The sequence below is a fragment of the Manihot esculenta genome, chromosome 17 (assembly GCF_001659605.2).
Source record: "Manihot esculenta cultivar AM560-2 chromosome 17, M.esculenta_v8, whole genome shotgun sequence".
Taxonomy (NCBI): domain Eukaryota; kingdom Viridiplantae; phylum Streptophyta; class Magnoliopsida; order Malpighiales; family Euphorbiaceae; genus Manihot; species Manihot esculenta.
Window position 1 is genome coordinate 864,780 of NC_035177.2, and position 23,826 is coordinate 888,605.

General features: G+C 35.5%; 1 protein-coding gene and 1 pseudogene across 2 annotated transcripts; one reads left to right on the forward strand and one right to left on the reverse strand.

Moving 5' to 3' along the window:
* Window positions 1-3,608: 3,608 nt before the first annotated feature.
* Window positions 3,609-5,910, forward strand: LOC110605506 (putative F-box protein At3g58860). 2 transcript variants are annotated; one of them, XM_043952819.1, is made up of 5 exons: window positions 3,609-3,789; window positions 4,032-4,082; window positions 4,225-5,130; window positions 5,228-5,368; window positions 5,453-5,910. In XM_043952819.1, exons 2-5 carry the CDS (start codon window positions 4,071-4,073, stop codon window positions 5,783-5,785), a joined length of 1,392 nt encoding a protein of 463 aa, XP_043808754.1. In that variant the 5' UTR covers window positions 3,609-3,789; window positions 4,032-4,070; the 3' UTR covers window positions 5,786-5,910. The 2 variants fall into 2 exon arrangements, with proteins under 2 accessions (XP_043808754.1, XP_021599807.1); XM_021744115.2 differs by having other exon boundaries at window positions 3,610-4,082.
* Window positions 5,911-6,773: 863 nt separating this feature from the next.
* Window positions 6,774-12,249, reverse strand: LOC122722293 (annotated as a pseudogene).
* Between the last annotated feature and the right edge of the window lie 11,577 nt (window positions 12,250-23,826).

Sequence of the window (23,826 nt, forward strand, 5' to 3'; positions counted from 1 at the left end):
CCTGTGACTCCCCTGTCCCTTCTTCCGTCATACTGACATCCAGATTCCCATCCCTCCTCTGGTCCTCTTCCATAACCTCCCTCACATCTGAAGAACTCCCTCCGCTATCTGTCTCCCTTCTGCTAGCATCAAAAGACCTTCTAGGGTCTCTTACTGCTCTTTCTCTATTAGACCTACTAGACATTGCCCTAGGCAATGCTGGAGGACGAGCGCTCGTGCCCTCATCCTCAGGCGGTACTCCAGTCAATCGTGCAGATCGACGAGTTCCTCTCATCCTATTTTCTGAAAAACAGCACATAACAAGCAAATATTAGCATCATATGGTTCATGTGGGCACACATGAACCCTCATCACATATATCACATATTACCGCATATCATTGATTCACATGCATATAGTCATGGCATTTCACATCATCAAACAAGACAGGACTCCACATCCTATCCTAGTGGACATGATCTTCCTATTGTGCTTGACCTTCTATGACATCTATGAGCCCGACACTCTAGGTCCGACCATATGAACCTAGGGCTCTGATATCATTCTGTAACGACCCGAAAATCCGACCGCTACCGGCGCTAGGATCCAGGTCGGCTTAAGGCCGCCAGGACCCGTAGCAAGCCTAACATGTAACCTATAAACCTGTTTAATCCCATACATGATCCACAACATACATAAAAATTTAAAACTTTTCTATTCATCATACACCAAACTCAACCCGTACATGCACTGTACATAAACATAACATAAACATTGACCCCTCTTTGGGATCACATCAATACCCCAATGGGTAACATAACCTGTGTTGAGTTGGTTTACATAAACATCATAACATATCTAAGATCATGTATAAAAGGGATAACAATACCAATAGGGTCAAGCACAACTTCTAATCCTCAATATCATTATACATAACATGACTCTTCAACTTTACATCATTATACAATTTTATCATGTCCACTTTCTATCTATTACAACATAAGACTTCACTCTTCTTGACTTCTCTGACTAGCCCGTACCTGCAATCCTGGGGGATTAGGGAAAGGGGTGAGCTACAAGAGCCCAGTGAGCAGAATAGTAAAACAACATTTAAAATTTCATGCCATTATGTAATGCAACACATCACAAGTAAATCATATCACAGATGGTATTGTCACCAATAGTCCTCTACATTCCAACGTGCCGGGACGTAGAATGGGTCAACCGGTCTTTCTCTTAACATAACATAACATAACATTTCCAATGTGCCAGGGACATAGAATGGGTACAACCTGGACTTTCTCTTACATCGTGCCAGGGACGTAGAATGGGTACAACCTGGACTTCCATACCATATCATGCCGTAACATCATCATATCATATGAGGACTAAAGGATCATCCAATAACCAATCCACATCAACATCATAAATGCAATGCAACATATTCGTGAATTCTAATGCAAACAACCTAATTCATCTCATGGCATTTATGATGCATGAACATGCTCAAAACTTGTAATTTATTTGCTTTAAAATCATAAAGGTTTATTCTACTCACCTCTGGCTAGCTCTGACAAAGACTGAAGCAGCTGACTCACTGCTGGGGTCCTCGGTTCCTCGGGTCCGAACCTACACAGGTGGACTCAAATGAGGGACCAAACAACTAGAACATAACTCTAAAAACATCCCCCAAAAACCCCCTAAAACACCTCAAAACAATCATGCAAAAACATGCAAAGGAAGGCTGGACAGGGCACTTTCGGCGGCACCTTCGGCAGCCGAAACTCCCAGACAGAGGCGAAACTCATGCATGTTCGGCGGCACTTTCGGCGGCCGAAACTCCCAGACAGAGACAAAAGTCTCCTTTCGGGGGCAAGCTTCGGCAGCCGAATGCTGCCTTCACAAGAGGGTTCGGCGGCCGAAAGTCCTTTCGGCTGTCGAACCTGGTTTCTCCCAACGGGCAGAAACTTGGTTCAAACATGCACAAATGCCTCAAACTCCTACCATCATGCATTTAGCTCAACCAAAACATGCATACAAGCTCCTAGGGGTCTCAACTAACTTAAACCCCAACTGCAACACACAAACACAAGCATTTGCAAGTCACATTGTTCAAAACTCATCAAAAACCCATAAACCTAAACATAAGCTAAACATGCATTCTACCCCATAGATCTTACTTAAAACTTGTTTAAAACATGGAAAGGATTCAAGATCGGCCCTTACCTCTTGAAGATCGAGGGAGAGACGACCGAAACTCGGAGTTGGGAGAGATTTAACTTTCCTTGGTCTCCAAGCTCAAAACTTGCTCAAATCTCTTCAAAACGACATAAACCTTGTCAAAACATGAAGGATTGAAGGAAAATCATCAAAAACGAATCATGGAGGAGCAAGAACTCACCGTGGCCGAAGATGGGGAGAAAACTCGCCCGTTTCGGCCATGGGGCTCTTATATAGGGGCTGGCCAGTTCACGTTCGGGGGCCGAACGTGCCCCCACATCTCATGCATGTTCGGCGGCCGAACATGAGGTTCGGCGGCCGAACCTGGCTTTTTCAAACAAGACTTTCGGAGGCCAAAAGCGCTCCCAAAATCTATCCACGTTCGGCGGCCGAACATGACTTTCGGCGGCCGAACCTGGTAAAAGTTCCATGGTCTTTTCATTTAAAAACTCAAATTCATTCTTACTTAAAAATCATTAAAACATGAAAATATTTTATGAAAACATGATTTTACCCTTCTAGAGGTCTCCGACATCCGAGATTCCACCGGACGGTAGGAATTCCGATACCGGAGTCTAACCGGGTATTACAGGTGCTTCCACAACTCCTCCATGTTCGGCGGCCGAACTTGAGGTTCGGCGGCAACACAAGGGAGCCACCTTCGGCTGCCCAAAGCACACCCGAAACATCCCATGTTCGGCAGCCGAACTTGAGGTCCGGCGGCCGAACCTGGGTTCTTCCCTCAAAGAAAACTTTTCTTCTCTTTTGCATTTTTAGGTCAAAAGCAATCATAAAAATATGAAAACATATAAAAACATTTTAGAAAACATATATTACCCTTCTAGAGAGTTCCGACATCCGAGATTTTCAGATTCTAATGGAGATTCCGCCAGAAAGTTAGAATTCCGGTGCCGAGGTCTAGCCGGGTATTACATAAAAAATCTTGTGATAATAGGTCCAATGTGGATTTATTTTGTAATGTCTTTCAACAATAACAAAATACTCTGAGAGGCTCGATCAACTCTACATGACAGACCTTTGATTAAGTCGAACATCTTTCATTCGATCGACCGCATTTTCACATCAAAAGGTCAAATCTGAGTGCCAGAGTATCGTAATTTATAAGAATTTTGTTATGTGGTCCAATCGTATGTTAACATATATAATAATATGTTATATATTTTGAATGAAATCCAACCATATCATAAAGTATAAAAATGAATTCAATTCAATGAGAAAAAAACTATAAAAAATTTTAACTTATAAAATCATATTCTTAAAAATTTTATTTTACTCAGCTTTTATTACAAAGAGTGTTAAAGACATGCTAGAATGCTAATAGTGTATAAACATGCTTATTTTAAAATCATATTCTACCGATAAAATTAAAGTATATAAACATGCTTTCTCCATCCTATCCCACAGTTACAAGAACAAAAAATAATGAACAACTAAACCTAACTTCTATTACACAATCACTTATTTTAAAATTACTGGTTCCCAGAAATACAAGCGCCACTCTCCCTCCCTGCCTATTCGCCGTGTTCCTCGCCGTAGCCGCTGCTTCTGTCTCCCACGGTCACGCCGCAGGTTTGTCTCTGACTGGTTTCGATTGGGTTGTGTAGATGGGTTTTCTGTTTCGGTGGCTGAGATTTGCGTGGATGGGTTTCGTTTGGTTTCAATTTTAGTTTATGTGGAAGGGGTGTTTGATCTGAATTCTAGTTTGAATTGATTATTTGTTTCTTTCGGATTTGGCTAAGAGGAGACCAAATAAAAGTCAAAATCCATAACGATATTATCTACTTGTGTGTTTTGATTTATACAAATCATAGCCACAGCTATAGGAAGAGGAGGAGTAAGAGTCCAGCAACATGTCTCCACAGGTGTGATTGACTTCCAATGTCTAAAGTTTGTGTCTCGGAATTTTTTTTTTTTTTTCTGTTTGGTTTTTGCTTGTTTTGATTGAAATATTCAGTGAGTGAATAGAAATTTACATGGCAAGACTTTTGCTTTTTGTCTGATTAGGTTGAAGCAGTAGAAGCTGGTGATGATTGTATCAGTAAATTGCCTGATGATATTCTCTCTTTGATTCTTTCGTTTTTGACCATGAGAGATGCTGTTAAGACGAGATTATTGTCGCGAAGATGGAGATTTCTATCCCCCTTCACACCTCAACTCAAGTTTGATATCCTTTCTGTTTTTGGGAAAAGCTCTGATTCGCAAAACAGTTCTAAATTTTTGATGGCGGTTAATCAATTCTTGCGCTCCTATACTGGTCCTAAAATTGATACCTTCCGACTTACTTATCGCCTTGGTTATGAATCTGCCTCACATATTGATGGATGGATTAATTTTGCTTCGGAGATGGAGTCTAAAACAATTTCTCTTGATTTTGAGTTTGGATTTGATTCTGGAATAGAACGCTATGATTTTCCTTGTCACCTCCTCCCTTATGATACTAAAACATCTAGCTTGAAGCATCTGCACTTAGCATCATGTACTTTTACACCTTCTCCTGATTATGCCAAAAGATTAATTTCTTTGAGAACTCTTTATCTTTGTCATGTACCTTTAAGTCAATGTCATCTGGACACTATAATTTCTACTTGCTTGAACTTGAAGTGCTTTAAACTGTATTGTTGTCCTGTGCCTGAGACTCTTCGTATATTTGGTCCATCTAGTGGATTGGAATCTTTCAAGATTTCTTGTAATGGCTACCTGAAGATTGAGCTTAATTCTCTTGAAAATTTGAACTTTTTTGAGTTTGTTGGTCATGCAAAGGAACTCACATTTATTGGCCTTCCTGCATTGAGAAAGGCATATTTCAAGTTCTTTAATAGAATGTGGAGCGGTACTCTATATATGTATATGAAACTTGCAAAAGATCTTCCCCAGCTAGAAATTCTATCAGTAGTTCTTTTTCCTTTTGAGGTACGTAGAGAAAGTTCACAAAATATATTTTATAGTATAATTAAGATGAATAATTATATTAGTATTTTTTTGCCAACTATGGAATTTGGTATTGTAGGGTGTGCCTGTAAGTGACAGTGTCAGTCCACTCAGGAATCTCAAAGAATTGGTACTGTATAATTACTTATCGAATTATGACCTTTTTCGAATTGTACCTCTGATCGATGCAGTTCCTGCTCTGCAAAAATTGTATCTTACTGTAAGTATTTTATACATTTGTTTATTTATAGTTTTAGTTTTAGAAAAGGATATGTATTTATAGGTTGGTTTTCTTTTATGGCAGTTACATTATAGCACCTGTGATCAATTTAATAGAGCAAAGGTGGGGAGTAAACAGCCGCATTTAGAACTTAAAGAGCTTGAGATTAGTGGATGTGTTGGTAGATCATGTGAGATGGAATTTATTACTTATTTACTTGATAATTGCATCGCACTCAAGGTGATGTCTGTTAGAAGAGACAGAAAGAAGTATCTTGGAGATGGTAGGTGGACGAATGACGGAATAACTCGTGGAGAGCTTAATCTGGAGGTGCTTCGTGATATGCTTCTGCAGCAAATGGTTAACTCGTGTATAGAAATAATTGACACCAACATGCTGGTTATGAAATTGGAATAGAAGCCAATTCCTAATAACCAAGTATGTTGTTATTTCCTACATTGAACTTGGATAATATATTATTTAAATGCCTGATTTTTGTTATTCTTAATTTCTTTACATATATTGAAAAAGAATATTTATTATTTGGTCCTTTAGCAATTTGATTTATTTGTTCATTTTAATTCTTTGGGAAAAGAATGTCCTAGTTGTTTGTGAACAGTTGACATGACTCGCAATTTGAAGGGGATATGTTTTTATTGTTGTGGTCGTTCCATATCATTTCATTGCCACGCCAGATTGCAATTTGGTGTAAGTTCTTCAGATTGTATAAGAAGTTTTTCTTTTTTCATCCAGCTTTATTTGCTCAAGCATATATTTGAGTCTTGTAGCAAGTTTTATGCTACAGTTGTCTATGGTTTTGATGGCTTGCACTATTTTATTCCTTTTAGTTTTGTTTTGAGTCATATTTACGAAATTGAAAGTTATCATATATTTCTTTCTATTGAAGGATTGAGATGCTCTAAAAAGTGGAAGTTATCAGACAAGTATGAACCACACCATTGAAATGCTGCTAAAAATTGATTTCTTCCCAATTAACATCTTCCGAGATATGAGACAACTTCTTTTGGACTAGTTGCATAACAAGTCCGAAAAAAAAAAAAAAAAATTGCATAACAAGTCAACAGAGGACAGAAAGATTGAAATGGACGTGGAGACCAACCTTTGAAGCGCTTGTCCCTCTTGGGCTCCTTTACAATCTCGTATTTCGTGAACCACTAGTTCACCACCACATCATCTCGATTTCTCCTCCTCACTGCATACACGTGGCACTCTCCTTATTTTAGTTGCTATCATTAGCCTAAGGATAATGACACGTGGACGAGTGGGCATCCTCATCGCCACCCCCAAATCTTATATAAAGCTCATGCCACCAACCCAAAAGAACGAAGGCCACAAATACCTGCTGAGAATATGGAAGCTTTTTCTTGTCATCCGTATGCTTTCTACTTCTCTTCAACTTTTATCTCTGGCAAAACCAAACCCTTACTTCCATCAACGGGTTTGAGCTTCAAGCACAGAGAAAATTGATCATAGGCTACATGTCACATATGTTGTCATTGGTTTATCAGCACTCCTAGTTTGCATTTGATAGTAAGTGGTCTTGCGTTGTCCACATCGACCACACTTGAACTGATCAGTTGTGGCTTTTGGGGCACCTCCAAGCTCCTAGCGGAGCAAGGCTTTCTGTTTGATCAGCTGATTCTTTCTGTTGCATTTCATCGCTTGCTATTTCTTCTGAACTCAAGTGTACAATTTCCTCCGTCTTCACTTGTCCAAGAAGAAACTTTCTCCTTAAATCAGAAATTTTGGCACCCTTAATGTTAAACATCAAGGATCTACACTTAACCTTATGAGAGCCATTAGAAAACTCCCCAAGTGTTTAAACAATATCAACTCGACAGAACCAACAACTTGAATATGTGACTCGGGTCACAGGCATTTACATCACCTTATTGAGTTTCAATCAAATTGATGCACAATAAAAAAAAATATAAAAAATAAAATTTTTTATTTAAAAAAATCATATTTTAGACGAATAAAGTAATAAAGCGAATGAAAAAGAAATGCGTTTATTATTTTTTAGCAGTTAAAATATGAAATTTTTGCTTTGATTGGATTATCACAACGAGTGTAAGTTCTCTAACGATATATATCCATACAAAATGATGATGAAAAACCTTAAAAGATTATAAGAATTGAGAAAAAAAAAAAAAAAGCACGATTGCTAGGTTGTCACTCAAACTTTCTTAAGATATTCCCAAGTTTATAGTAAAATAATTATATTTATTTATTTAACTAATTAAATAAATAAATTATAATTATGATCTAAAATTTTAATAAATATATCACTTGAATTTTAAAATAAAAATTAATTAAGTTATTACTCAATTTATTAGGTCAAAATTATAATCATTACAAATCACAATTTTATCCCTAATGTAATAAAAGTTTATATGCAATCAAGTCCTACTTTATTTGATTTTTTTATTTTTTTTCTCAAGTTATTTTTTATGTATGTGACCCATTAAATTCTAAATATTTTTGGTGAAAAAATATAATTGACTAATTAATTAATTTGAAGATTAAGAATATTGTTTAGTAATATGCTAAAACTACCAAAAATATTTGGAATGTCAATAATGATTTGACTTAACCTTTCAATGTATAGTTTCTCAATATAATTAATATTTTTTCATCACTAATGTCCCGATTTAACAATTAAAATATGAAGCGTGTCTGCTATGTTATATTATTTTAGTTCTTTTTGTAATAGTCATTGATTGATTGAACAAAATACCAAATCTAATTTGTTAATTTTCATTCCACCTTGCGTATGGATTTCATGATCAATGCTAACAAAAAATAAATGAAATATTTCTCTAATTAATCTAGGATGATGAATTTTATCTCAATCACATAAATACCTTCATACAGTTTCTAGTATATCTAATTCATCTCCATTTATTACTTATGAGCTAAGTAATGTGTAAGATAAATCAAAATATAGAAGTCCCCATATGAGATGACTTATTGATTTCAAGTCAGAGGATTATTTACACAATTATCACTTGAGTAATCTATAGATACAGGTAATTCTCCATATGAAATTCTTAAGCAGGTCAGTTCAATATACTTATTTATATAAAATAAGCATCTATATATTAGTTCTAAATATCTCACATATCTCAACTTATAATATTAGTTGTTTCCTTTGAAAAGGAAAGAATTAATATGTGCCAATCTCTACAGCTCTAATCATTGTCCAATAATGATAAGAACATTGACTAGGAACATTTAGAGATAGTACCTAAATGTGATAGAAATCTCACAATTATAACCACATTATAATTTATTTTGCACAGTAATGTTATCTCATGGATTTTATCTTTACTCAAGATTCAATTAAATTAATATTAAAAATAAATATATTTAATTAAAATATTAAAAATATGAAAGATAAATATAACCAATAGATTTGTTGTAGGGCATACAACTAATCTAAATATAACCAATAGATTGGTTGTAGAGCATACAACTAACAATCTCCCACTTGCACTAATGCTCATAACCCATGTGTCTTATCCCATAAACCCCCCATGTGGTAATTATATTTGTGTTGGAAAAATATCTTGGTGAGAGGATCTGCAAGATTTTCATCAGTAGGTACTCGTTTTATCTCTACATCTTTCCTTTCAATGATCTCTCCAATTAAATGGAATCGTTTAAGTATATGCTTGGATCCTTGATGAAACTTTGGATTTCTTTACTTGTACAATAACTCTATTGTTATCCTAGTATAAGGTAATTGAATTAACAATGCTAGAAACTACACCAAGTTCAGAAAATGAACTTTTTGGTCCAAACTGCCTCCTTTGCTGCCTTAGACGTAGAAATGTACTCAACCTTAGTTGTAGAATATGATATAGTCTCTTGTTTGGAACTTTTCCTACTCATTGCTCTACCATTTAGAGTAAAAATGTATCCAGATTGTGATTTACTATCATCAAAATTTGATTGAAAACTTGCATCTGAATATCCATAAACTTTGAGTTCATCAGTCCCTTCATAAACTAGAAAATTATACTTAGTTCTTCTCAAGTACTTGAGGATTTTTTTTACAGCAGCCCAGTGACCTTCACCTCGGGCTACTTGGTATCTACTTGTTATGCTTAAAGCATAAGATACATTTGGTCTAGTGCATAACAGCACATATATTATGGATCTTATTATAGAAGTATATAAAACTCTTTCCATTCTTTCTTTTTCTTTTTTTTTGAAAAAGAGACGAACTCCATGTGACACAGGCATAAAACCTCTTTTGGATTCCTCTATACTAAACTGTTTTAGCACTTTGTCAATGCATGTAGATTGGGATAATCCTAGCAACCTTTTAGATCTATCTCTATAGATTTTAATTCCTAGAATATAAGTTGCTTTTCCTATATCCTTCATGAAGAAATTCTTGGACAACCAAAGTTTTACAGATTGAAATAGTGGAATATCATTTCCTATTATTAATATGTCATCTACATATAAAATAAGAAATACAACTCTACTTTCACTAACCTTCTTATACACACAAGGTTCATCCATATTTTTTAGAAAATCAAACTGTTTAATTATTTCATCAAAACGAATGTTCCAACTATGCGAAGTTTGCTTGAGTCCATAAATGGATCTTTGCAATTTGCATATCTTATTAAGGAATTTCTTGAATTCAAAACCTTCATGTTGTGTCATATATATATATCCTCTAAAAGATTCCCATTTAGAAATGTTGTTTTAACATTCATTTGCAAAATTTCATAATCATGATATGCTGCTATTGCAAGTAAAATCCTTATGAATTTAAGTATAGCTACTAGTGAAAAAGTTTCATCAAAGTCAATATTTTACTATTATCTATAGCTTTTAGGAACTAGCCTGGCCTTGTATGTATATACATTACCTACCATGTCAATTTTTCTCTTAAAAACCCACTTGCACCCAACAGGTTTTATTCCTTCAAGTGCATTAATCAAAGTTCGTACTTAGTTAGTCTACATAGAATCTATTTCGGGTTTCATTGCTTCAAGCCAATATGAAGAATCAATGTTAGACATTGCTTCCTCATAGCTGTTAGGCTCATCAAGCATGAGTAAAACATCATTATGAGTCTCCATATGAAGGTCTAACCTTATTAGAGCACGACTTGTCCTAACAGATCTATGCGATAGTACTTCAGCTTGTTCTTCTACTGCTGACATTGTAGTTTCTGGTTCTTATTTGGATGTCAATTTGTGGTTCTTAAACTTCTTCAAGTTCTATCTGATTCCCACTGCTTCCTTTGAGAAAAAACTCTTTTTCTAGAAAGGTAGCATGTTTTGACACAAACACTTTTCTCTCAATAGGATAGTGGAAATAATATTCAATAGTTTCTTTTGGATATTCCACAAACTTACATTTATCTTATTTAGCTCCTAGCTTATCAGATATAAGACAATTTACATAAGTGTCATATCCCGAAATCTTTATATGTGATAAGACTAACCTTTTCTAGTCCACATCTCATACGGAGTCTTATCTATAGATTTGGATGGAATTCTATTAAGAAGGTATATCACAGTTTGTAAGGCATAACCTCAAAAAGATAAAGTTACATCTGCAAGACTCATCATGGACTATACTGTTTTAATAAAATACAATTTCTCCTTTCTAAAGCTCCATTATTTTGTGGTGTTCCAGGTGGAGTCCATTGTGATAGAATCTCATTCTCTATTAAATAATCATGAAATTCTTGACTCAAATATTCTCCACCTCAATCGAATATAAATGTTTTAATACTTTTGCTAGTTTGTTTCTCAACTTTAATTATGATTTTCTTGAACTTTTCAAACGATTTAGATTTGTATTTCATTAAATACACATAACCATATCTAGTATGGTCATCAATGAATATAATGAAATATGAATATCCACCTATAGTTTGGGTAATCATTGGTCCACTTACATCTGTATGTATAAGGGCCAATAACTCTTTTGACCTTTCACCTTTTCTTATAAAAGGTGTTTTAGTCATTTTACTCATTAAACAAGTTTTACAAGTTTCATATGATTCATAATCAAAAGGATCAAGATATCCTTCTTTATGTAACTTAGTGATTCTTATTTCATTTATTGACCAAGTTTATAATGCCAAAGATAAGACAAATATTGATTATCCATTTTAAGTTTCTTGTTATTTATATTGAGTATAAGCCGCTTAATAGAAATATTATATAGACCATCTATATAAACTCGACTCCCATAATAAACTCCTTTATTATAAAAAGGACAAGTATCATTCTCAATAATAAACTTGAATCTATTATTCATAGCTAAAAATGAAACTAAATTAATGTTTTTGCAAAGTACTTAAACAAAATAACAATTATTCAACTCTAATTTATATAAAATAAGCACCTACATGTTAGTTGTAGATATCTCACATATCTCAATCTATGAGATTAGTTGCTTACTTTGAAAAGGAAATAACATAATGTGTACTAATCTCTATAACTCTAATCATTGTCCAACAATAATAAGAATGTTGATCAGGAATATTTAGAGACATTACTTAGACACAATAGGAATCTCACAATTATAACCACATTATAATTTTCTTTGCATGATAATGTTATCTCATAAACTTTATCTTTACTCAACATTCAATTAAATGAATATTAAAGATAAATAAATACTTTTAGTTAAAATATTAAATACGTAAAAGATAATGTCCAAATATAATCGATAGATCGGAAGTAGAGCATACAACTATCTTCCTCAGCTTCACTAGAGACCTTACATAAAGCCTCCTAATTTTTTTTGCAAATTCTATCTCGCAATGTAGCATTACACTTTGGAATACATGCCATTAGGGCTGGCAGATTATGGCTTGTCATGACAGTTTTAGACTTCACAACTTTGGCCGATCAAGGTGCGTTATTCTATTTAATTTTCTCAACCTTTACTATTTCATTCTTGGAGAATTTCTCAACCTTTACAGGGGTAGTCTTTTGAAACTTCTCAGCATTAACATTCACTGCATTTGTTGGCTTTGCTTTGGCAGCATTTTTATCATCTATATTTTCATTTTACTTATCACCATGTGTTTGCTCTAGAACCACTTTTTTCCACAATGCAAAGACATCAGAAGCAAGATCATAAATTTTCCTCCTAGCATATTTGGTAAGAGGTCAAAGACGCTTCCCTACTCGAAAAATCAAATGAAACAAAGCAAAATGCTTATAAATTCCACTCTTTCACTCATCAAATGTCCATAGAGTTGTTGATATTTCTTATAATGGAAAAATTATATTGTTTGTTCTAATTTCTTAGAAGGAGGAAATAGTTATCTCCTCATAAACTTGATGAACAAAGACCAGAAGGCCAATGCACAAGAGAAAAATCAACCACAAATAGAGAATGTCAGATGTAGATGCAAAAAAAAAAAAAAAAATTTGAGCTTTTAGGGCAAAAGCAAGAGGGAAAAAAATGATTATTTATGAGGGAGCAGATGATTACCAATGTAGAGATGAGAAGCTGAATGGTAACAGGGAGGCCTTAAGCTGAGCCAATGCATCAGTTGCTCTTTTTGTAGCTTCGAATAGCTCCAGTCATTCTTTCTATTTTCTCTCTCCATCAGTATGGTTATTTCAATTCACAAACTAACAACAGCTGAACAGAGAAAATAAAAAAGAAATCTTTGATAAAAAAATATACAAAAGAAACTTTCGATCTCACTTTAACGTTTAGGAAAAAAGGCATTTGAAAGAGCTTACAGAGATAAGGTGAGAGCTACTTTGGCTTGGGTTGTATTAGGAATAAACCTTCTCTAGAGAAGACACGACGACAACGAGGGCAGCTTCAAGGACATGGCAACCCTAAAAACAAGGATGCAAGGGAGAAAAATAGGAGATGCGGATGCAGAGGAGTAAAAGAAGAGGTAAGAGGACAATCATAGAAGATAGAAGATATAAGAGGGAAAGATCTTCATTTGAAAGTTGGAAAGCTTTATAGGTTGAATCCAAAAGAGAAGATTTTTAGGGGTTTTACCGGTAAGTAAAGGTTGTTAAGCTACTACTTTTCCCTGCATGACTTGGACCCTCCTTCTCACTTTAGTTTATCTTAGTTTTAAGGAAAGAAACCCAAAAAGAACGGATTACTATAAAAATCAAACCTTATTGAATTGAGAAATTTTTTAATACAATCTTTTACCAACGAATATAAATCTCACTACAATTGATGGTTTATAGTTAGTCATATACAATGGTTGTATTGAATAATTTTTAGAATGAATTCGACTTCTATTTATTGTATGATTCAGTTTTCGTTCTTTTAGAGTAAATTGAACAACAATACATGAATTTTATGTTTGTAATAATAAGGTGTATAAACTTTGATTTGTAACGATAAAATACATAATTTAAATAGATGTAACATAAAATTACATATAAAATATGATGATGTGGCTTTTATCATTAAATTTTACTAAAATGCACTTGAGGTCTCCGACTCCAATATAAAGAGAGATGAAATAAATAGAAAAGTGATTATAACCTATACACAGAGCATAATAGGTTACATGTACTTTCATGAAAGCATACTTAATGTTACATACTTTTATGTTATAAAGTTGAGAGGTTTAGCGATCGAACATTAAAACTTATGAAAATACTTTTTTTTTTCAAATGAATTTTCAAAATACATAAAATTATTTTGAAAAAATGCATTTTACTCTTTTAAACTTTTGGTTCCGAGATTTCATATTCAAATGGAGATTTCATCAAAAATTTAAAATTTTGACACTAGAATTTAGTCGGTATTACAGATAAAAAGTAAAAGATTTGCCATATAAATGTAATACCCGACTAAACTCTGGTATTGAAATTTCAATTTTCTGATCGAATCTCCTTTGAAATCTGAAATCTTTGAATCAAAAATATTAGAAGGGTAAAATGGGTTATTATAAAATGAATTTTAAGTATTTCAAAAATGTGTTTCAATATATATATATATATATAAAAGCTTCAATGTTCGACTGGCTGAACCTTAGCAGATAGACCCAACTATAAAAGGGTCTCAACTCGAAAGAGAGAAAAGATTTTCTCCAATTCGAGCAGAGGTGCGTCTCCTACCTAAGTTCTTTTATAAATGCTCATCTTTTAATAATTTTTCTCATGGATTTCTAACTTGTTGAGGAATCAAGCTTGGATTTTCGAGTTTTTGGCAATTTGGACTCTGTGGAGCTCTTCTCTTCCTCCTATTCAAATTCTTTGTTGCTATGGTCATTGTTCCTTCGAGGAGGTAAGTTAAAACCCCTGTTTTATTTTTAGTTTTAAGTTCTAAAGAGAATTGTATGCTGTTTTAAGTGTTTTAAATTCATGCAAGAGTTGAAATAGAGTTTAAAGTATGAGGATTGGATGATTCTACTTGCTTTGATGGTTTTATTGGATGCATGTTAAGTTTTGGGTTAAATACAAGAAGTCTTTTGTGTTCTATGTTGTAAATTCATGAATTGACAAAATTCTGAATTTGTAGGTAAGATAATGTAAATTGCAAGTGAACCTAAACTAGACATAGTGATAGAGCATCCAGAACAGAGTGTATTGATTATACTACAACTAATTATGTACTTAATGAAATTAATTAAGACCAATGCCAAATGAACCTTAAGAAGAATACCTAAAACTTTGCAGAAGACACTTAAGCTTAAATTTGTATGAAAATGCATGCCTCTGATATGTTTTGTGATACTATAAACAAGTACTAATACTCGATTCATTAAGAACTTATTGAGTAGTTTGTAAAGAAAAGTTCATAACTTAAGCTAGGGTGATCAAATTTGCATGAATTATACCTTGTTGGCAAGATAAGACATAAATATATATTTATCATGCAGAAACTAAAATCAAATTGTAACTTTAAACTACTTGAAAAGTTGATGCAATATATGGCAGAATGCAGTTCTCTTGAATTGGAATGCATAAAAATTGACATGCTTGCTTAATCGGTAAGAATTACGCACGTGCTTGCTTTTCGTACTTTATTTTTGCACGTGCTTGCTTGATAATAAAACTTATTTGTGCATGATGATTTCAGTAAAACTTGTCATTCTTTACTTGTTAGTGGTATGAAAGGTAAGAAGTGAATTGACTTGACGCAATATTGGAATGCTAAATCGACAAAGTTTTGCACTATTTGCTATGAGTTTCTCATCTTGTTTACCTTGGCATATGATATATGTACTTTGGAAATGATTTCAAATAGCTTCAAATGACAAGCATTTACATTGAATTAATGATACTTGGCTCTAGTAAACTTAATAGGAGTCGAGGTTAGCTTAAGGTTATGGCATGCCATATAAACATATAGAGTTTGCAGTACTGCTACCGATGTATGATCAATATTTAAAGTTACATATTAGGTACCTCATAAGTATGGCCACGAAGCCTTGCTATCACATTTTTTGCCTTTGAGCCTACCGTTTGGCACCATATGCCCACTGTTATAACTCCTTATCTACCTAGTCGACCCTACTATGTATTTATAAAGGCTAAGAACCTAATTAACTTTGATGCTCGATTTTGTGAAATTATCAGTAAATGATAATATGTTTGCATCTATTGCATGCACTAAACTGTGATGATTTGCTATAAATATAAAATGTGCAATAATGGCAAAAGAATATGTTCTTATTGAATCTAAATGAAATTCTTGGCATGCACAAGAATATATATGGTACTCCTATCTTATACTAAGAAGTTTGACAAGTATGTTTTCTATCATGTTAACTACACTTTACATGCTTGTAATTATTTACTTAATTATCTATATACATGAGTGTGCTTGCTTTATTTTATTATTTGTTTGCAATCACCCACTGAGCATTAGCTCAGCTTGTTGGTTTTTACCTCACATAGGTTATAGATAAAGTAAACACTGCAGAGGTCATCAGAAATCTACATCAGACATCTACATCAGACATCAAGACCATTATCATTGCTGGTTGTCGTCTCGAGTCATAGTATAGTTATATTTTGTCGTGTACATATTAAATAGAGTGAGTTATGAAGGTTATATAAGTTAAAATAATGTAATCATGTATGGATAAAGAAAAAGAGTTAAGCATTTCCATGTGAGGATATTCATGAAAAAAAAAGGGATGATGTTGTTATGAAATGCATGCTAAATTAAAGAATAGTAAGATATCAAATGATAGTTGATAATATAATTATAAATGTATTTTTCATATGTATTACAGGTTGACATGCTGATAAAATAGAGGAAACTCTGCTAAAATTTTAGTTTAAAATCTCACATTTACTTTACTCACTTTATGAAATTTACATGAATGATAGAGCATAATTTAGTCCAATTTATATTAATATTATTGATGAATATTTACATGATTTATGCTTAATTTAGTGCTTTTAATATTATTTTGCAAAAAATGATGTAGAAGGACAATTTGGAGAAAATCCCCCTAAAACTGCCTTATTTGGAGCAGAAGAGAGCAAGTCTGTCAAGTTGGATTCAAGTCAAACTGAATGAGGAAAATATTTCAAAATTTAAAATCTTTAAGCGACTTGGCACTTGGGCAGCCCACTCTTGCAACCATGGATCGCACATGGGCAGCCCATTCTCGCAAACACGGACAGCCCAAGCTCACGCACATGGCCCACACCACTCACGTACATCATTCTCGCACATGGACCCCCCAACGCATTGGACAGCCCAAGCTCATTCTCTCACGCGGACCAAGCATTTCACAAGGGCCCGCCAAAGCAACGCTCACTTCACATGGGACACTTGCACACTCCCACTTCACCCATTCCAGCGCACGTGGACCGCACTTCAACTCCAGCACGCGGACGGCAAATTCCAGTGCACATGGACCCGCCAGTGCACATGGCCCGTTCTCGCGTAAAGGACCTAGCTCGTGCACACGGCCCGTTCTCGCTTACTTCACCAAATGACCGCGCACATGGGGCATATCTCACACGCACATGGGACCGCGTGGACAACATTTAGGGTGTGTAACATCCTCAAACCCATAGCTAGAGCAGTGCCATCATTAGGTATGAGTTAGGCTATTTCACTACTAGAGTAAGTGGCATTAGGGGAGGTGCTAGCTTAAATCTGATCTGCTAGTAACTGAATCGTAGAAAACTCAAATAAAGAAACAGACATATCCAGAAATAAAGCAGACAGTGTGATTAGCGAGTCGGGAACAAGTCACTTTCGGGAGGTGCTTAGGGTTTCCCGACGTGCTTGCTTGAGGTGCTTGTTTATATCCGTCATGCTTGCTTAAGTGAAAAGGGCTTCTAAAGGCTATATGTATAGTTTAGTAGGTCAATCTATTAATATTGAAAGTTTAAAAACTAAATTGAAACATTGGAAAGAGTTTAGTAGGTCAAAGTATAAATATGGAAAGTTAAAACATAACATTCATATTTACTTTCCATGTGTCACCTAATTAAGGAAAGAAGAAATGACAAAGCAAGTTAAAAAGGGATTGTCTTCTTTCTTTCATTCATGTTGCTGTAGCTCACCATTGAAGAACCAAGAATTTGTTTTGTTTTTCTCCCACCAAAGCCAAGCCAAAACCTTACCAAAACAACTTCTTCCTTTAACCAAAATTCATCCTAAGATCAATAGCTAAAGGAACAGCCATATAGTGAAAGAATTGAAGAAGAAAAGTTTAGGGTTCCATATGCACCAAGCTTGAAAATCAAAGGTGAGCTTAGAAATGAGTAGGAAATAGCATCATCTCATTTCTTCATGCATGAATTTGAATTATAAAGCTTTAATTTACAATTTATTCAATCCTTCCCTAAGATATAAATTGGCATAGGTGAAGGAACATCAAAGGGAAAGGAGATAGCTAGAGATTAGAAGAGGAAAAGAAAAGAAGAATTCAAGAAAGGTTTGGTGTTTTAATGATTTTCTGTTTTCCTTTGATTCTGCCATGAATAAGTGAAATTAGGGGTTGATTTTACTTGCTGGAAATGTTGGTTTGATTGTATAAATATGTTATATGAATGTTAAAATGATGTTTGAAAGGCTTAGAGTAAAGAAATTTAACATGGGAGCTAAAAGTGTAAATCTGGCAGAATAGGTTGTAACAGGACAGCTTGTGTTTCTAACTTCATAACTTGTTGTGTATATATTTAAATTATGCCTAATATATACCAAATGAAAGATAAGACAAATATCTAAAACTTTCATGAATTGACCAAATTCTGAATCTGTAGGTAAGATGATGAAAATTTCAAGTGAACCTAAACTGGACACAGAGTTAGTGCATTCGAAACAGTGTGTATTGATTGTACCATAATTAATTATATACTCAGTGAAATTTGTTAATACCAGTGCCAAATGAATCCTAAGAAGTATACCTAAAACTTTGTAGAAGACATTTAAGCTTGAATTTGTATGGAAATGTATGAATCTGATAAGTTTTGTGATACTATAAACAAGTACCAATACTGGACTGATTAAGACCTTATTGAGCAGCTTGTAAATAAAAATTCATAACTTAAGCTAGGATGATCAGATTTGCATGAACCATACCTTTTTGGAAATATAAGACATAAATGTACATTTCTTATGAAGAAACTGAAGTCAAATTATAACTCTAAACTGCTTGAAAAGTTTATGCAATATATGGCAGAATGTAGTTTTCTATATTGAAATGCTAAGTCAATAAAGTTTTGCACTATTTGCCATGAGTTTTCCATATTGTAAACCTTGGCATATGATATATGTACTTTGGAAAAAGAAATCAAATAGCTTCAAATGACATGCATTTACATTGATACATTAAGTTAATGATACTTGGCCCTGGTAAACGTAATAGGAGTCGAGGTTAGCTTAAGGGTATGGCATGCCATATAAACATACAGAGTTCGCAGTACTGCTACCGATACATGATCTATATTAAAGGTTACATATCTGGTACCTCATAAGCATGGCCACAGAGCCCTGCTATCACAGTTTTGGCCTCTGAGCCTACCGTTCGGCACCCTGTGCCTACCGTTATAACTCCTTATCTACCTAGTCGATCCTACTATGTGGTTATAAGGGCTAAGATCTTAATTAAGATTGATACTTGATTTTGTGAACTTATTGGTGAATGTTAACATGTTTACATCTACTAGCTTGTAATTGTTTACTTGATTATCTATTTATGCGAGCTTGTTTGTTTTATTCTGTTATTTGTTGTTATCACCCACTGAGCATTAGCTCAGCGTGTTGGTTTTTACCTCACATAGGTTGTAGATAACGTAGGCACGTGAAGTTCATCAGAGGTCTACATCAGATACCAAGGCCATTATCATAGCTGGTTGTTTTGAGTCTCTGAGTCATAGTGCAGTTATATTTTGGCATGTACATATTTAATAGAGTGAGTTGTAAAGGTTATGTAATCAAAGAATAGTAAGATGTCAAATATCAGTTGATAATTTTTCATGTGTTTTTCATGTGCTACAGTTTGAAATATTAATGAAACAGATGAGACTCTGTTAAATTTTTGGTTTAAAATCTCATATTTATTTGATGAAATTTACATGCATTACCTTAAAATTTGGTATTTATAGATAAAGGTAATTATTTAGTTGTGATTTATCTAAAAAGGTATAGTTTGTGACATTCCTTGCTCTGTCTACTCTTTGATAGGGTAAGGGGTGTTACAATTAGTGGTATCAGAGCGTAGGTTTAGGCAGTTCTAGGTCATAGTATGTATGTGTATATGCATAGTATATGTACATGCCAAAATGAGTTACAGCTATGATATGGTTCTGATGTAAATCTCTTCTTTTTGTGTTTAGGTCGTATATAAGATGTCATCTGACTCACAGAGAGCAATAGATGAGGAGGTAGAGAGTCATGCTCCCTCTGAGACAGCTGCACCTGCTGCTACTCCTCCACCTGCTGCTGCTGGCGGACTAGGGCAGGATGCATTATTTCAGCAAATAGCTGAGTTGCTTAGGAGGGTTACACAAAATGTACCAGAGGTACCACCACCACCTGTAGCATTCCAGGTTCCCCCACCTGTGGTAGCTAGGCCTCCAATAGAAAAACTCAGAAAGTATGGTCAACAGATTTTAGAGGTAAAAAGGAAGATGATCCTTCAGCTGCAGAATTCTGGTTAGAAAGTACATAAAGGGTTTTACAGCAGCTACAGTGTTCACCAGTAGAGAGCTTGATGTGTGCAGTATCATTGCTAAAAGATGAAGCATATCGATGGTGGACAACTTTAACACAGATGGTTCGACCAGAGCGCCAGACTTGGGAATTCTTTTTGTCAGAGTTTAAGAAGAAGTATGTTGGGGCCTTATATATAGAGGAGAGAAGGAGGGAGTTCTTATACCTCAGACAGGACAGGCTTACAGTAACTGAGTATGAGCGAGAATTTGTCAGACTTAGTAAGTATGCCACAGAGATAGTTCCTACAGAGGAAGAGAGATGTAAACGTTTTGAGAAAGGATTACATGCTGATATCAGAATGTACCTCACAGCTATGCATATCAGGGAACTTTCAGTTTTAGTAGGAACTTTCAGGGAACTTCCAGTCAGTGCAGCCTATACAGACAGAGAGATCTTTGCCGACAGGGTCTAGAGGCAGAGGTAGAGGTAGAGGTGAATCTAGCAGTGCTCAGAGTCACAGAGTATCAGAGACAGTAGATAGACCAGACACTAAAGCACCTGCCAAAGCATATGCCATTCGTGCAAAGGAAGACCAGGACAAACCAAATGTTATTGCTGGTAAATTTTCTATCTTTGGCAAATATGTTTATGCATTAATTGATCCTGGTTCCACACATTCATACATCAGCATACCCATCAGTAATGAGAAGGGAATTCAAGTAGAACCCTTAGAACATGACATAGCAGTGACCAATCCCTTAGGACATCTTGTGATTGTGAATAGAGTTTATAGAGATTGTCCTATATGTGTGCAAGGTCATACCTTTTTAGGTGACTTGATAGAGTTACCTTTTAGAGAGTTTGATGTTATTTTGGGTATGGATTGGTTGTCTAGACATCATGTCATAGTTGACTGTAAGTTAAAGCGAGTTACACTCAAAACATTAGAGGGTTCTGAGGTTATAGTTGTGGGTGAGAGGTCAGATTACCTCTCTAATGTTATATCTGCCACTACAGCTAGGAGGTTAATTAGAAAAGGTTGTACAACCTATCTGGCTAGTGTAACTGAAACTAAGAAGGAAGGGCCTAATGTGTCAAACCTACCCACAGTATGTCATTTTCCAGATGTATTTCCTAAAGAGTTGCCAGGGTTACCTCCAGAAAGGGAAGTAGATTTTGCTATAGAAGTTGTGCCAGGCACCGCACCTATTTCAATTGCTCCTTACAGAATGGCTCCTACAGAATTGAAAGAGTTGAAAATACAGTTACAAGAGTTACTTGATAAGGGCTTTATTCGACCTAGTGTTTCACCATGGGGTGCACCGTTGTTGTTTGTAAAAAAGAAAGATGGATCTCTTCGATTGTGCATTGATTACAGACAGTTGAATAAGGTAACTATAAAGAATAAATATCCACTGCCCAGAATAGATGATTTGTTTGATCAGTTGAAAGGGGCCAGCATTTTCTCTAAAATAGATTTGAGATCGGGTTACCATCAGTTGAGAGTTAAAGGGGCAGATGTGCCTAAGACTGCATTCCGGACACGATATGGACATTATGAGTTTTTAGTTATGCCATTTGGGTTAACAAATGTACCTGCATCATTCATGGATCTAATGAACCGTATCTTCCATCCATATTTAAACCAGTTTGTTGTAGTATTCATTGATGATATTCTAGTATACTCTAAAACTAGGGAAGACCATGACAGACATCTGAGGGTAGTATTGCAGACTCTGAGAGAAAAGCAACTTTATGCCAAGTTCAGTAAATGTGATTTTTGGTTCAATGAAATAGCATTTTTGGGACATGTTGTATCAGCAGAGGGAATCAGGGTAGATCCTCAAAAGATTAATGCTGTTCTGGAATGGAAGCCACCAAAGAATTGTAACAGCCCGGAATTTGGACCGCCACTGGCACTAGGATCCAGATCGGCTTAAGGCCGCCGGGACCCGTAGTAAGCCAACTGTAAACTCTGTGTACCTGTTAAATCCCATACATGATCAAACTAAAGCATAAAGCTGTTACTTACTTTGTCTCTTCTCATTTTTTTTTATTCTTTGCTTGTCTAACTTTGCTTAACCATTGAAACTGCCCTCATTAACTAAGCCTGGACTATGCATGCTCTGTCTGTATGCACTCGAAGAGTGATACCTGCTATGGTGCCATACAGTAACTACAGAGATAGAAATACTACCATGCACCAAGCCTAGCTCTCATCATAACAACATTATCTCAATCATAAACATAAACATAAAATGATCATGTGCAAAGGGATAAACAAACACTAGGGCCAAGCACAATTCTATAACTCAAAACATACTACTATTACATCAAATCACTAGGCAGTTTATCTCACATTACAGCAGAGAGGAGGCCGGTGGTAACGGACTTTTACAGGTTAGTTGAGGAAGGGCTGCAGTTAGAGTTATCTGGTACAGGTGCTTTGATTGCACAGATGAGAGTTACACCAGTGTTTCTAGAGCAAGTGGCTCTGAAACAGCACGAAGATCCTGAGTTAGTAAAGATTGCTAGGACTGTTCAGTCAGGCAACAGTACAGAGTTCAGATTTGACAGGGAGGGGATTCTTCGTCATGGTAAACGATTATGTGTACCAGATGACGCCCGTTTGAAAGAAGACATTATGAGGGAAGCTCATAATGCGAGATATAGCATTCATCCTGGAGCCACCAAGATGTATCAAGATCTGAAGAAAGTGTATTGGTGGCCGGCGATGAAGAGAGAAGTGGCACAGTATGTGTCCGCCTGCGAGGTTTGTCAAAGGGTGAAACTAGAGCACCAGAAGCCGGCTGGAATGCTTAATCCACTGCCGATTCCAGAGTGGAAATGGGAGAACATAGCCATGGACTTTGTAGTGGGGTTACCGGTGACGTCCAACAGACTAGACTCCGTATGGGTGATTGTGGATAGACTAACTAAATCTGCTCACTTCATTCCTGTCAGGAGTGGCTACTCTGTGGACAAGTTAGCGCAGGTGTATGTTGAGGAAGTTGTGAGGTTGCATGGGGCTCCTGTTTCTATAGTGTCTGACAGAGGACCCCAGTTTACCTCCAGGTTTTGGCGAAGTCTGCAATAGGCTATGGGCACAAGGTTAGACTTCAGCACTGCTTTCCATCCACAGACTGACGGACAGTCAGAGAGGACCATCCAGACCATAGAAGACATGCTCAGAATGTGTGTGCTAGATTTTGGCGGTTCTTGGAGGCAGCATCTACCCTTAGTGGAGTTTGCCTACAACAATAGCCATCATGCTAGCATAGGGATGGCCCCATATGAAGCTCTATATGGAAGGAAGTGCAGGTCACCAG